This window comes from Schistocerca nitens, chromosome 5 (genome assembly GCF_023898315.1).
Source record: "Schistocerca nitens isolate TAMUIC-IGC-003100 chromosome 5, iqSchNite1.1, whole genome shotgun sequence".
In the NCBI taxonomy this organism is placed as follows: Eukaryota; Metazoa; Arthropoda; class Insecta; order Orthoptera; family Acrididae; genus Schistocerca; species Schistocerca nitens.
In genome coordinates this window covers 235,940,229-235,953,446 of record NC_064618.1, presented here as the reverse complement: position 1 = coordinate 235,953,446, position 13,218 = coordinate 235,940,229, and the positions used below count along the sequence as shown (strand labels likewise).

The window sequence follows — 13,218 nt, the reverse complement described above, 5'->3', positions numbered from 1 at the left end:
GGGTAAGGGCTCCAGAGAGGCGACGTTGGGATTGATAATGGAAACAAGACTAAAGAAAAATGAAACGTTGATAGGATTTGTCGATCTGGAGAACGCTTCCGTTAATGTGAACTGGTGCCACATGTCTGAAATTCTGAAATAAATAAAGAAGTAAGCTAGAGGGAAAGACGTCTAATATACACTCCTGGAAATGGAAAAAAGAACACATTGACACCGGTGTGTCAGACCCACCATACTTGCTCCGGACACTGCGAGAGGGCTGTACAAGCAATGATCACACGCACGGCACAGCGGACACACCAGGAACCGCGGTGTTGGCCGTCGAATGGCGCTAGCTGCGCAGCATTTGTGCACCGCCGCCGTCAGTGTCAGCCAGTTTGCCGTGGCATACGGAGCTCCATCGCAGTCTTTAACACTGGTAGCATGCCGCGACAGCGTGGACGTGAACCGTATGTGCAGTTGACGGACTTTGAGCGAGGGCGTATAGTGGGCATGCGGGAGGCCGGGTGGACGTACCGCCGAATTGCTCAACACGTGGGGCGTGAAGTCTCCACAGTACATCGATGTTGTCGCCAGTGGTCGGCGGAAGGGGCACGTGCCCGTCGACCTGGGACCGGACCGCAGCGACGCACGGATGCACGCCAAGACCGTAGGATCCTACGCAGTGCCGTAGGGGACCGCACCGCCACTTCCCAGCAAATTTGGGACACTGTTGCTCCTGGGGTATCGGCGAGGACCATTCGCAACCGTCTCCATGAAGCTGGGCTACGGTCCCGCACACCGTTAGGCCGTCTTCCGCTCACGCCCCAACATCGTGCAGCCCGCCTCCAGTGGTGTCGCGACAGGCGTGAATGGAGGGACGAATGGAGACGTGTCGTCTTCAGCGATGAGAGTCGCTTCTGCCTTGGTGCCAATGATGGTCGTATGCGTGTTTGGCGCCGTGCAGGTGAGCGCCACAATCAGGACTGCATACGACCGAGGCACACAGGGCCAACACCCGGCATCATGGTGTGGGGAGCGATCTCCTACACTGGCCGTACACCACTGGTGATCGTCGAGGGGACACTGAATAGTGCACGGTACATCCAAACCGTCATCGAACCCATCGTTCTACCATTCCTAGACCGGCAAGGGAACTTGCTGTTCCAACAGGACAATGCACGTCCGCATGTATCCCGTGCCACCCAACGTGCTCTAGAAGGTGTAAGTCAACTACCCTGGCCAGCAAGATCTCCGGATCTGTCCCCCATTGAGCATGTTTGGGACTGGATGAAGCGTCGTCTCACGCGGTCTGCACGTCCAGCACGAACGCTGGTCTAACTGAGGCGCCAGGTGGAAATGGCATGGCAAGCCGTTCCACAGGACTACATCCAGCATCTCTACGATCGTCTCCATGGGAGAATAGCAGCCTGCATTGCTGCGAAAGGTGGATATACACTGTACTAGTGCCGACATTGTGCATGCTCTGTTGCCTGTGTCTATGTGCCTGTGTTCTGTCAGTGTGATCATGTGATGTATCTGACCCCAGGAATGTGTCAATAAAGTTTCCCCTTCCTGGGACAATGAATTCACGGTGTTCTTATTTCAATTTCCAGGAGTGCACATTCTTGTTATTGTAAATACGTAGTGCTCGAGTTAAAGATAGTGTAAGACAAGGATGTAGTCTTTGCCCCTATTGTTCGATCTGTAGGTCGACTAACAATGATGGAAATAAAACAAAGATTCAAGAGTGGGGTTAAAATTCAAGATCGAAGTGTGTCAGTGCTAAAATTCGCTAATGACATTGCCATCCCCAGTGAAAGTGGACAAGAACTGCAGGACATGTTGAATGGAACGAAGAATTTAAAGAGTGTAGATGGTGAATTGAGAGCAAGCTGAAGAAACGCGGAGGTAATGAGGAGCAGCAGAAACGAGAGTAGTGATAAACTTAACATCAAAATTTGAGACCACGAAGTAGACGAAGTTACGGAATTCTGATAACTTGGAAGTATAATAACACAGGACCGACAACGCAAACAGGTCATAAAAAGTTTATTTACACATACAAAGACGACATTCCAGGTCAAGGAAAGTGTGCTAATATCAAACATAGACATCAGTCTCAATAAGAAATTTCTGACAACTTACGTTTTGACCACAGCTTTGTATCGTTGTATAGTAGTGTGGGGAATCCAGAAAAGGATCGAAACGTGTGAGACTTGGTGCTATAAAATGGTTCTGAAAATTAATCTGGAATGTTAAGATCGGAAATGATGAGGTACTCCACAGAATCGGTGAAGAAATAAACATAAGCATAACACTGACAACAAGGTGGCACAGGATGACAGGATATGCGTAAAGACATTAGGGAATAACTTCCGTGATACTAGAGGGAGCTGTAAAGGGTAGAAACTCTAGGGGAACAAAAAAATTGTTCAAATGGCTCTGTGCACTATGGGACTTAACATCAGAGGTCATCAGTCCCTGCAACTTAGAACTACTTAAACCTAACTAACCTAAGGACATCAACACATCCATGCCCGAGGCAGGATTCGAACCTGCGACCGTAGCAGTCGCGCGGTTCCGGACTGAAGCGCCTAGAACCGCTCGGCCACCGCGACCAGCCTAGAGGAACACAGAGATTGGAACACGTCCTGCAAATCATTGAGGACGTTGGAAAGAAGAGGTTACTAGAAGAAAGGAATACGTGGCTGGCCACATTGAACTGGGCAGAAGACTGACGACTCCAAAACAGAACAAAAATTCCATTCAATATGAGCTGTGATTGGCAGTCATACAGGAGTGGGATGTCGATAATTGTTTTACTCATGGGAGTCGTGTGTCACGTAGCGGCGGTTTATGGCTGGTGACGCTCGCAGGTTAAGTTGTCTTGGCAACGGTTGGTAACAATGACAATGCATTCCTATAACCCCCCCCCCCCTCTATTCATATTGTACCACTCTTTTTTTCTTAAGCGACCTCTCTGACTTATGCTTCAGCACCCTACCTGCTTGGCAAGTATGCAAGTCTCACTGAATTTAATTTTCTTACCGCAATGTTTGTGGTGTTTTTGCCACCGCGGATTTGTTGTGACATCTGTGTCGCATTAGGGCTTGTGCTCTCGGATGGGTGTTCCTTCTAGCTTTACGGTTAGGCCTGTGTTGACTTCTCCACACACCTTGTTCATGGACGCAGTGCACACAGCTGTTTTGTAGAGTCTAATACTTCCTGTCTCATACAACTGCTTCGTAAAACGGACTGTACACCATCTTACGACACGACGCTGCTCAGTAACGTTTATGTTAAATAGCTATGTCGTTCAAGAACTGCGTATTATCTACCTTCACATACACTTCTGCTCCCGGCATCGCTGCCTCCTTGATAACGGTACTACTCGGTGTCCCATGCCCTGTGTCCTGTGTTTATACTACCTCCAGAGTGACGTCACAAGATGAGCACGATATCGAAGTTGCGGCCTGAACACCTGTTGAACTCAAAGCCTTGTTTCCACACACTGTTAAGCACAGTCACCTACGATCGTCCTGGAACACTAAGTATTTAATACTAAAGAAGCCGTACATGATTCCTACTAGCTAGCAAATCCAATTAAAAACCTGCGAATTTTCTCTGATAGATAGTGGCAAGACAAAATCGTTGATACGCAGTAATTGAAAAAGTACTATTAGGATATAGATATTGGCATTACTAATTTTATTTTTTCTGTAGCAACTAGCCTACTATTACTTTCGACCTTCGACCGTGTCCTTCCTGATGCTGTAAATATGCGTATTGGTCTCATAGGTCAACAAGTGGTGGTAACCTTCAAAGTGTGCAACATTTTGAGTCCATCAAAGCCTACATTCCCTCTTTCGACAACTATTCGACGCATTATAGGACCGCAGAAGATTCGCCATTTTTGCCAGCCATCGTTCTGCAAGAAATCGCTTGCAGCAAATTGTTTGTGGATTGCCACTGCGTTGACCGATATGATTAAGCGTTGCTCAGAATAAAGACAGAATTCAAGTTCTACAAACAGTTGTACATTCCAAGGAAAACAGGTTATCGTATCTTATGCATTGTACTCGTTCTAAATTAACATAAGTACTCTGAAAGAAATGAGATTTATTGAATATTTGAAACATTTCAATCTACACTTCGTTACGAGTCATTCGTCAAGCTAAAATTATTGCCACAATTTTTACATGCGGGTTTCACTGACAAGTGGTTTTTTGTTGGTTCAGTAGTGGCGTAGCACGATTCACATATGTGAAAAATGCACTCCATCTGCCGACATTACGTTCCAAAGGCGTGAGGTATATTTATGCATATAAGACTGTAGCTTTGGGAATACTACTGTTCCACTATTCAGGGACAAAATTAGCAATTTCTGCAAACATTTTTGTTCGTCATTTTTTAAGATCCCATATACGAACGTTATGATATTACTGAAAATAATTACGAATTAATTATTTTATAACTGTAACTTTTTAATCTCTTCATACTTAAAGAGTCATCATGGTTCTCGTACCCACACGTTATATTTGTAGATGTTACTGATCCAAAATCTAAGTGTGCCTGGGGTACTTAGAGAGATTTGAAGCATCTTCGCTACCCGTTATATTAGTAACATTCTGTATCTTCACTATTCGTACTCTCTTACATTTATTTCCGCCTCACAGGGAGATATAGTAAGGTCCAATGAAAATTGTGCTGTTTCCTCCATCACAATGAACGTATTCTGCTTCAGTTTTTTGATCTGGTGAATGGCGATTTCAACATGAGTTCAAACTCTACAGTTGTGACAGACATTGGCGAATATTGACTACTCAAATTTTGGTGGACACACATATTGACAGATCGAAAATAATTGGTGAATAACAATCTCAGTGCGATCGAATTAGTCTTTTATTCGTGTTGATAGTGGATTTCGGAAAAGATGCAAATTGGAGAGGCAGGGCATGAGATAAACTAAAACATTTTGAATACTGTTGGAAACTACGCCATACAAATTTTCAGTGGTAGTAAATGCGACTTAACTTATTGAGATCAACGAAATATTCCATTTCATCTGGAGGTGCTGTAAGGGGTAACGGAGCGTTATTTGTTTTGCAGCATAGATCAAAATAGGTGAACAATGTTCATTTCACCAGTTCCGCATTTCCAGTCGTGCGACTGGAGACGTTATCATCCTGCACTATCCCACCCAGTTCCGGGTTCAACGTTCACGTTCTTAGATAAGGTAATTCTTATAGTTATGTTTCCTTTCAGTATAAAACTAGAGGTCTCTCAAACCCATTACACAATTTCCCACAGACGGAAGATTGTATGATTGTATTAGAATGCTCTGTACGTCATGCCGTGTTGTAGAGGATGGTGTTGTAAAAGTTGAGGAGTTCCACTACACGTTAACACTGATTGCCAGTTCTAGTTTTTCGTTCCTCTTTTTTCCACTTGGTTAGCAAAAGACGTAATGCCAACAGCTCATCTATGAATAATTCTCTTTAATGTTTTCCTGTCTCTTATGTCTCTTACAGCAAGTTTAGTAACTTTTTATTTGCTACAGGATATTTTACCATGAGCTGCTGCATTATTTATTTGTGTGGAATGAATATCTTATATGAGAATGAAATTCTGAGAGGAAAATTGTTTCCACTATAGACTATTTTAGGATACACCTAAAGTATATGTGACTCTTTTGCTTGATTTTCATATCCTGAGCAATTACCTACGCCTCCGTTTCCTTCAGGTCTTGTATTCTAGTAGATTTTTGCCGCTTAATTTTATTTTCTAACAGAGTAACTACTGATTTTTATTACTTTCCTTTACACAGTTAAATCAAAGTTTGAAATCACGGAAATTATTATATTATTATTACTAATAATGCTCACTAATATTATAATTATTATAGTTATTATACAACACTTAGCTAACTCATATGCTTCAGGTGTTGAAACTGTGAACTGGAACCTTGCGCTGTTAATAACTATCGATATGATACGTAAATGTAAAAATTCCACAAATATGTAGAGTAGAAAAATTAGATTCGCTTCTCACATAAGCATATATTTGTGATATCTGCACTTCAGAAAGTTAAAACCGCATAATATGTAGTTATTCTTACTGCAAACAAGAAAAGGGCAGCATTGTTCGTAAGAGGTTTGACATTATTTATTGCAGCAAACTCATTTCAGTCAGTGCTTGTCCATCTTCGGTGCAAATATTAAATTCTCGAAGACTTTTGTGATAAAAGCACGTATTATAACTTCATCTTGGGGTCAGTGGAGAAGAACATAGCAGCTAACGAACAAGTTTTGATATGTTGAAGTTATAACATGAAATTTTATTATACGAGACTAAAAGGTTACAATATTTGCAGTGAAGATTTTCACACAGCGACTGAAATCGATTTGCTGTAATAAATGATTTCATACTTCTTATGACCGATGCCCCCATTGTTCTTGTTTACAATACCAATATTGCTGTCGTTGAGCAGACAGTTCCCAATGGAACCCAACCTCATTTAATTACTCACTGTTTCTTAAAAGAAAAATTACTTGAAAAATTTATGTTATTAGCCTCTATACCCCGTAAATTGCGTCAGAGTGCTTGGGAATCGTAACCTACAAAACAAGCAAATTCATTGGAAACATATGTGCTCTGTTACACATCCGAAGGTTTAGAGAGGTAAAGAACGTGTATCTATCTTTTTGATTTGCAGCTCCTTGTAGTGGCCATGTTTGCACTTAAAATTTTTGGATGTGAGATCCGCCAGTTATGCAAAACACCGTTTTTCTCAGTGGGTTTTCGTTTTTATTTATTCTGCAATGTGAACATGTTTGTTAAATGATTATAAAATTATATGCATTTTTAGTTCAAACAACAGATCGTTTCTTTTTGTAAATACCTTTACCTTTGGTGGGTATGTATTTTTTGGATCACTTTTGTGTTAATTATTACAGGTAGCTTGTCATCTGCAACCAAACGATGTTGATGAGAAACTTTTTTGCTGGGAGTTAACCTATCTTCTAGAATGTAATTTAGTTTTTCGCGATGTTTTCGCGCCTATTTTCGTATTTACTTAAGTTTTCGTGTGGCAGGCACTTCCATTCTCCGCATCATGCTGAGATGTTGTGTTGCATACGTAACTATAACAAGTAATTTAAACTAAATACCGTAGTAGAACGCTTTTCACTACACCAGAACACAGTGTGATTGTGGTTTGTTATGTGTCCCAGCCCAGTCAGTGTTCATTTGTTCACCAGAGAGTTCGGCGCCAAATTTGAATTACGAAAATAGGCGCGAAAACGTCGCGAAAAACTAAATTACATTCTAGAAGATAGGTTAACTCCCAGCAAAGAAATTTATCATCAACATCGTTTGGCTGCAGATGACAATATACCTGTAATAGTTAACACAAAAGTGATCCAGAAAATTCATACTCACCAAATGTAAAGGTATTTACAAAAAGAAACGATCTGTTGTTTGAACTAAAAGTGCACATAATTTTATAATCATTTAATAAAATTGTTCACATTGCAGAATAAATAAAAACGAAAATCCACTGATGATGGTACAGTGGTTCAAATGCTTAAAATGGCTCTGAGCACTCTGCAACTTAACTTCTGAGGTCATCAGTCGCCTAGAACTTAGAACTAATTAAACCTAACTAACCTAAGGGCATCACACACATCCATGCCCGAGGCAAGATTCGAACCTGCGACCGTAGCGGTCGCTCGGTTCCTGACTGTAGCGCCTAGAACCGCATGGCCACTCCGGCCGGCCATTAAAGGCACAGTGGTGCCGAAACATATTTGGGTACTGAGAAAAACGGTGTTTTGCATAACTGGCGGACCTCACATCCAAAAATGTGTATCTAGTCAGTTCCACAGTTGATTAACTTGTCATGGTCGGGGTTCACAGTAATGTAGAATTCTTTTAAGGACATCATATTCGACATAATTCCATTCCCGGCCTTTGGGCTATTTTAAAGTGGCACTGCAAAAGATTTTGCATCAGCACATGTCCGACATTAAAATCCTCCGACATGTATAGGAGACATCGTCAAAAAAGGCCTAGTTCTGACAGTGAATTTTAAAATCTGACACGTACTCAAGCAAAATCTTTTACAGTACCATTTTCAAAAAATGGTTCAAATTGCACTGAGCACTATGGGACTTAACATTTGAGGTGATCAGTCCCCTAGAACTTAGAACTACTTAAACCTAACTAACCTAAGGACATCACACACATCCATGCCCGAGGCGAGATTCGAACCTGCGACCGTAGCGGTCGTACGGCTACGGACTGAAGCGCCTAGAACCGCTCGGCAACTTCGGCCACAGTACCATTTTAAAATGGTCCAAATGCCGAAATTGAAATTGTGAAATAAATAATTTCTGTAGTCAATGACGAGTATGAAGTCCTTAAAAAATTGCAAAGTTACTACAAAGAGTTCATGATCCTCTTCTCGTATGGCAGGTGGTGAGATTCACGCAAGCGGACATCGACGCTGGGAACTTGATCTATGAGCACTCGGGCCCGCTGCAGCCGGCCACGTTCTACTTCCGCGTGTGGGACGGCCGCTTCAACCCCAACTACACGGTGTTCACGTTCCACGTGCTGCCGCTCACGCTCAACGTGTCTTTGGGCCGGCCGGTGGCCCTGCAGCAGGGCTCGAGCGTGGCGCTGCTAACGGCCGACCACCTGGTCGTGTCGACCAACGGCCGGCCCGAGGACGTACGCTACAACGTCACGCGGCCGCCGCGCCACGGCGCCGTCTACGTCCACGACTCGCCGGCCCGCGAGTTCTCGCAGGCCGACCTGGACACCAAGCGCGTCATGTTCATGCAGTCCGACATGACGGCCGAGAGCGACGCCTTCCAGCTGCGCGCCTGGCTGCCCGACGGAGGCTCCGGCGCTCCGGCCGTCGTCGTCAACGGAATCGACGTCGAGGTCAGCGTCGAGCCGCTCGTCAGGATAGGCAACTTCACTCCGACGGCCGGCGCCAAGAACCGACTGGGACTCCACGCGCTCGACGCCACGCCTCTGGCGAAGCTGACCAACAGCAATCCGACGTACCTGGTGGAACGCAGGCCCAGACTGGGCCGCATCAAGAAGATCATCCGCAGCTCCGGCGAGAAGAGAAAGGAGCGAGAGCGCGAGGTGAAGCAGTTCTCGCACGAGGAAGTCGAGAGCGGCGTCATCTACTACGTGGCGAGGGCGCTGCCGCGGCTGGAGCCCGGAGGGGCAGAGGACGCCTTCCAGTTCGTGCTGAGAGCTTCCATCTTCCAACCCGCTCGCGGAGAGCTGAGGTTCTTCGTCAGGCCAGAGATGGTCGCGGGAGTGGTCAGCGACGCGGCGAGCGATGTGGGCGCCGCGGTGCAGTCGACGAGAGGTCCTCCGCAGCCGCTGCCGGGGCCCAAGAGCCCCGTCAGTCGCGAGAGCGAGCAGTCTTCCGGCACTGTCATGAGCAGTGACTACGTGCTCATCGTGAGCATGGTCTTGGGGGTGGTAGTGGTGTCTATTCTCGTCGCGGTTGTGGTCAAGTGCCGTTCGTCGAGAGCCAGGGCGGCAGCCAGCGGCCGCGCTGTCCAGTCGAAGGTGGACCTGTCTGTGCCGCCTCCGCTGCCTCGCCCGCCCCCAGACGATCTCCTGCCCCCGGCCCCCGCCTCCCCCAGCGGCCTCCAACGCGGCGGTATCAGCGCCAAACGGTTTGCGGCCAACGGCTCCCCAACTCCGCTCGGTTCGGGACTGCCGCCGCCGTCCGTTCTCCAGTGCAAAGTGATTCCTCTGGAACCCGTCGAGTCTGTGGCTGGTTCTGACGGCGAACTCAATGCCCGGTACCCCTACGGCGTTGCCGACGAACCGACGGAGGAGTGGAGCAGTTACGATGCGTCCGAAATCGCGTATCCTCCACGGACAAACAACCCCATGCTGCGACGGAACCAGTACTGGGTATGAGAGTTCATGGCAACGTAGAACATTGAAATTGCAGTACAAACAGCGCACATCTCAGGGCCAGGGAAACTGTCGCTTACGGCAGCATGGACGCTCGTAAGACTTAAAGAATTTCGCACGGATTCCCAGATATATGAAACAAGGGAATTTGGTTGTCGTTAATCTGCTACAAAGGCGTCAGAAATTATTGCGTACACATAATCTTGAACATAAACTTACAAGTCTGTAACAGTAACTTGTGAGATACAGAACAACCTGTAATGAGTTCACACGAAAGTAACTAGCTACTCATCTACACATTCGTGAGCAATCCATAGGAAAGAACAGTGAGCATTCAGCTTCACACACAAAAGTGAAATAAGAAAAGATGGCAATCAAAGTGAAAGGAGGAAATGTCGGACACACAGGTGACGTTCCCAGATAAGTTAATAAATTTGTTTTTAACAGAATTGCCCCGTCATTATAAACTGTTAAATGCTGTCCGTTCTAATGGACACAATAAACAGGATTGGGACGTTCTTAAATAAATATGCCTATCTGAGTGAAATAACAAAATAATTTGTGAGAAATCGAGTGTCAAGGAAATGGTCAATTACTGCTCATTAGACACAGAAACTAATATCATAGTCCGCAGTTTCAGAAACTACTGCACACTGGGCGATAAAATTCTGTATTCTGAAGGTGTACGTGAAGGAGTAACTAACACATACATTTGATATTAACACAGTTAATTAAAGAACGTTTATTCTGGACGTATCTAAGATTTAAGAAAATATATTTCTCGTTGATTGTAACAAGAATAAACAAATCTCTACATGAGCTCTCCATAATCATTCGAACTCTCCAATGGAAATAAAGCGCAAAAAAAATCTGAAAAAAGTTGCCAAAACGCAAATCGTGAACTGCACTGTCTCCACAGCTGTTCGGACAAGTGGCTATTTTGTTGTGTATCGTAAGAGTAATTATTTTTTAGAACTTTGTTATGCATATGCCTGACATACTGATAACGCAGTCACTTACTATTGTGACCTATCGATTACCTACGATCCTGTTTTCCAGAGACATTCAGGTCTTTCCTCGAGTGCTACAGTGTTTATAAACTCTTTGTCTTTCTGCAGCAAGTGTGGCACTACATAATACAAAATCTTCCGACTCGTTACAGAAATACTGCTTTAAAATGTACTGAATTTCTTTCTGTGACAACGCAACTGTCATTCGATACTGGTTTCACTTACATGAAACTGTGACTATCGGCTCAATTACAAGATAATACTGTAAAAATATATGATTGTATGTATGAAAAATGTGGAAATGACTTGATACAGGAATGTATTTTTTTAGGAATGACTATTAGAAATAAAAGAAGACTTTCTGAAACACTGTTATTTAATAATGTCGGCGTTCTATTAACAACCCATCTACCAAATCGTTTAATCCTTTCAAGAGGTCGTATTATGAAATAGTGAACATGTACAGGGAGGGATGGTCACTCGATTGAAACAATGCAGTCTTAATTTGAATCAACATCCTACAAATAGTGTCCTCTAGCTTTTGGTCTCACGTAGTTTCTCAGGATCATTTTAGGTGGATACTGGGACTTCTTCGACTGAGCTTTCACTCCTCTCTGAAGACCTCGATGTCCTTCAAGCAGACGCTTCGACAGGCAAAATATTCGGAAATATTATCCCTTTACTTGAGTGAATTGCGTATTTTTGTCGAAACTGATGGTCATTACATCAACTTACCAAACCATGTCAAATATGTGGCCACGAATGTTGATATTCTATTACACCACAAGCCGTTTGTTTTTATTTCGCCTTTACATTGGTCCGCTTAAAACGGGTTGAGTCAAAAAGGACTTTATAGCTTTGGAATGATACAGAAATTTATTAAGATAACTTACAGAATACATACATGTGTCATTTTGTAGGAAACAACCTCACATTTCACATTAGGGTGTTAAGTGTAATTTTGGTTCGATACGACTACCATTTGCGATGCGGCAAACATTCCACCGGTAATCAATTTCTTTCCACACTCGTTGCAGTAAATCTGGCGTAACTTTGCATCTCGAGCAAAAGTTCAGTTTTTCATTTCGGTTAAATTGTTTGGCAGGGGGGGGGGGCATACACAAGGTCTTTAATGAAACCCCAGAGAAAGAAATCCAGTGGTGTCATGTCTGGGGAGCGAGGGGGACATGCGTTTGGCCCTTCACGGGCAGTCCACCAACTTGGGAAGCGATTATCGAGAAAATCTGGAACTCCCATGAGGAAATGAGTTGGTACACCGTCTTGCTGGGAGTACATGACCATCATCCCATTTCGGTCATCTTAATCGGTATGTGGAATTAAAAAGTTTTCAAGCATGTCCTTATAATCATCGACACGCGGACGACCTGGTGATTTATCACGTCGCAGTGAATAGCCCGTCTCAACAAAGTTCTTGGGCCAAGAGTAAATTGAGAGCCTGCTTGCAGGTTCTTTAGCGTATTCGGTGGGAAACTTACGCCGAACATTTATTAGAAAAGTCCGCTTCATGAAACCAAAACACACAACAAGCACGCTGCACAGCAGTGAAAGCAGCCATTTTAACTGAGCACTAGACTGGCACTCTTGGTAGTAGAATGGGATACTGATGCGCTACGTGATCAAACTTGAGGTTTTTTCTACAAAATTACACATCTACCGCTTCTGTAAGCTATCTCAATAAATTTCTATATCATTCCAAAGTTCTAATACCTCTTGCTATTGATAGGCTTCTTCCATTCTCTGTGTCCCAGAGGGTTGTCAGGAAGGCAGATTGGGGGTTAACGCCCCATCGACGACGAGGTTATTAGGGAGGGAGCTCATCCAGGCATTCGCCATACTCAAGGAAACTGCAGGAAACCTAAACCTCTGCGCCACTTCGTCCGATGAGTATAGTCAGGTGTTCTATAGACCAACACAGTTTAGAATAGCAACACCCCCTTCCTTCTCTCTCTCTCTCTCTCTCTCTCTCTCTCTCTCTCTCTCTCTTTCTCCCCTTCCCTTTCTCCCCTTTTCTTCCTTTCCACGGTGAAATTATTTTTCAAAATATAATTTAAGAATTTCTGGAATTTGCGAAGGTAATTCTTCTTTACTGTGTAACCTTGGCAACAGGGATTGAGGCCGGCCTCCCATTCTTAAATGTGTTATCCACATAAGGAAGGTCAAATGCAAAAGAAACAACTGGTAAAGCCGGCCGAAGTGGCCGTGCGGTTCTAAGCGCTGCAGTCTGGAACCGCGAGACCGCTACGGTCGCAGG

At 44.3% G+C, this 13,218-nt stretch overlaps 1 protein-coding gene across 1 annotated transcript in view; it reads left to right on the top strand.

Annotated features, from left to right (window-relative positions):
• Nucleotides 1–11,291, top strand: part of LOC126260360 (chondroitin sulfate proteoglycan 4) — a 577,728-nt gene extending 566,437 nt beyond the window's left edge. The window contains exon 23 of the mRNA XM_049957687.1: nucleotides 8,458–11,291. Within this exon, the coding sequence (XP_049813644.1) occupies nucleotides 8,458–9,939 (1,482 nt within the window). The 3' untranslated portion in view covers nucleotides 9,940–11,291. The remainder of the gene's footprint in view (nucleotides 1–8,457) is intronic.
• The last annotated feature ends 1,927 nt before the right edge of the window (nucleotides 11,292–13,218 follow it).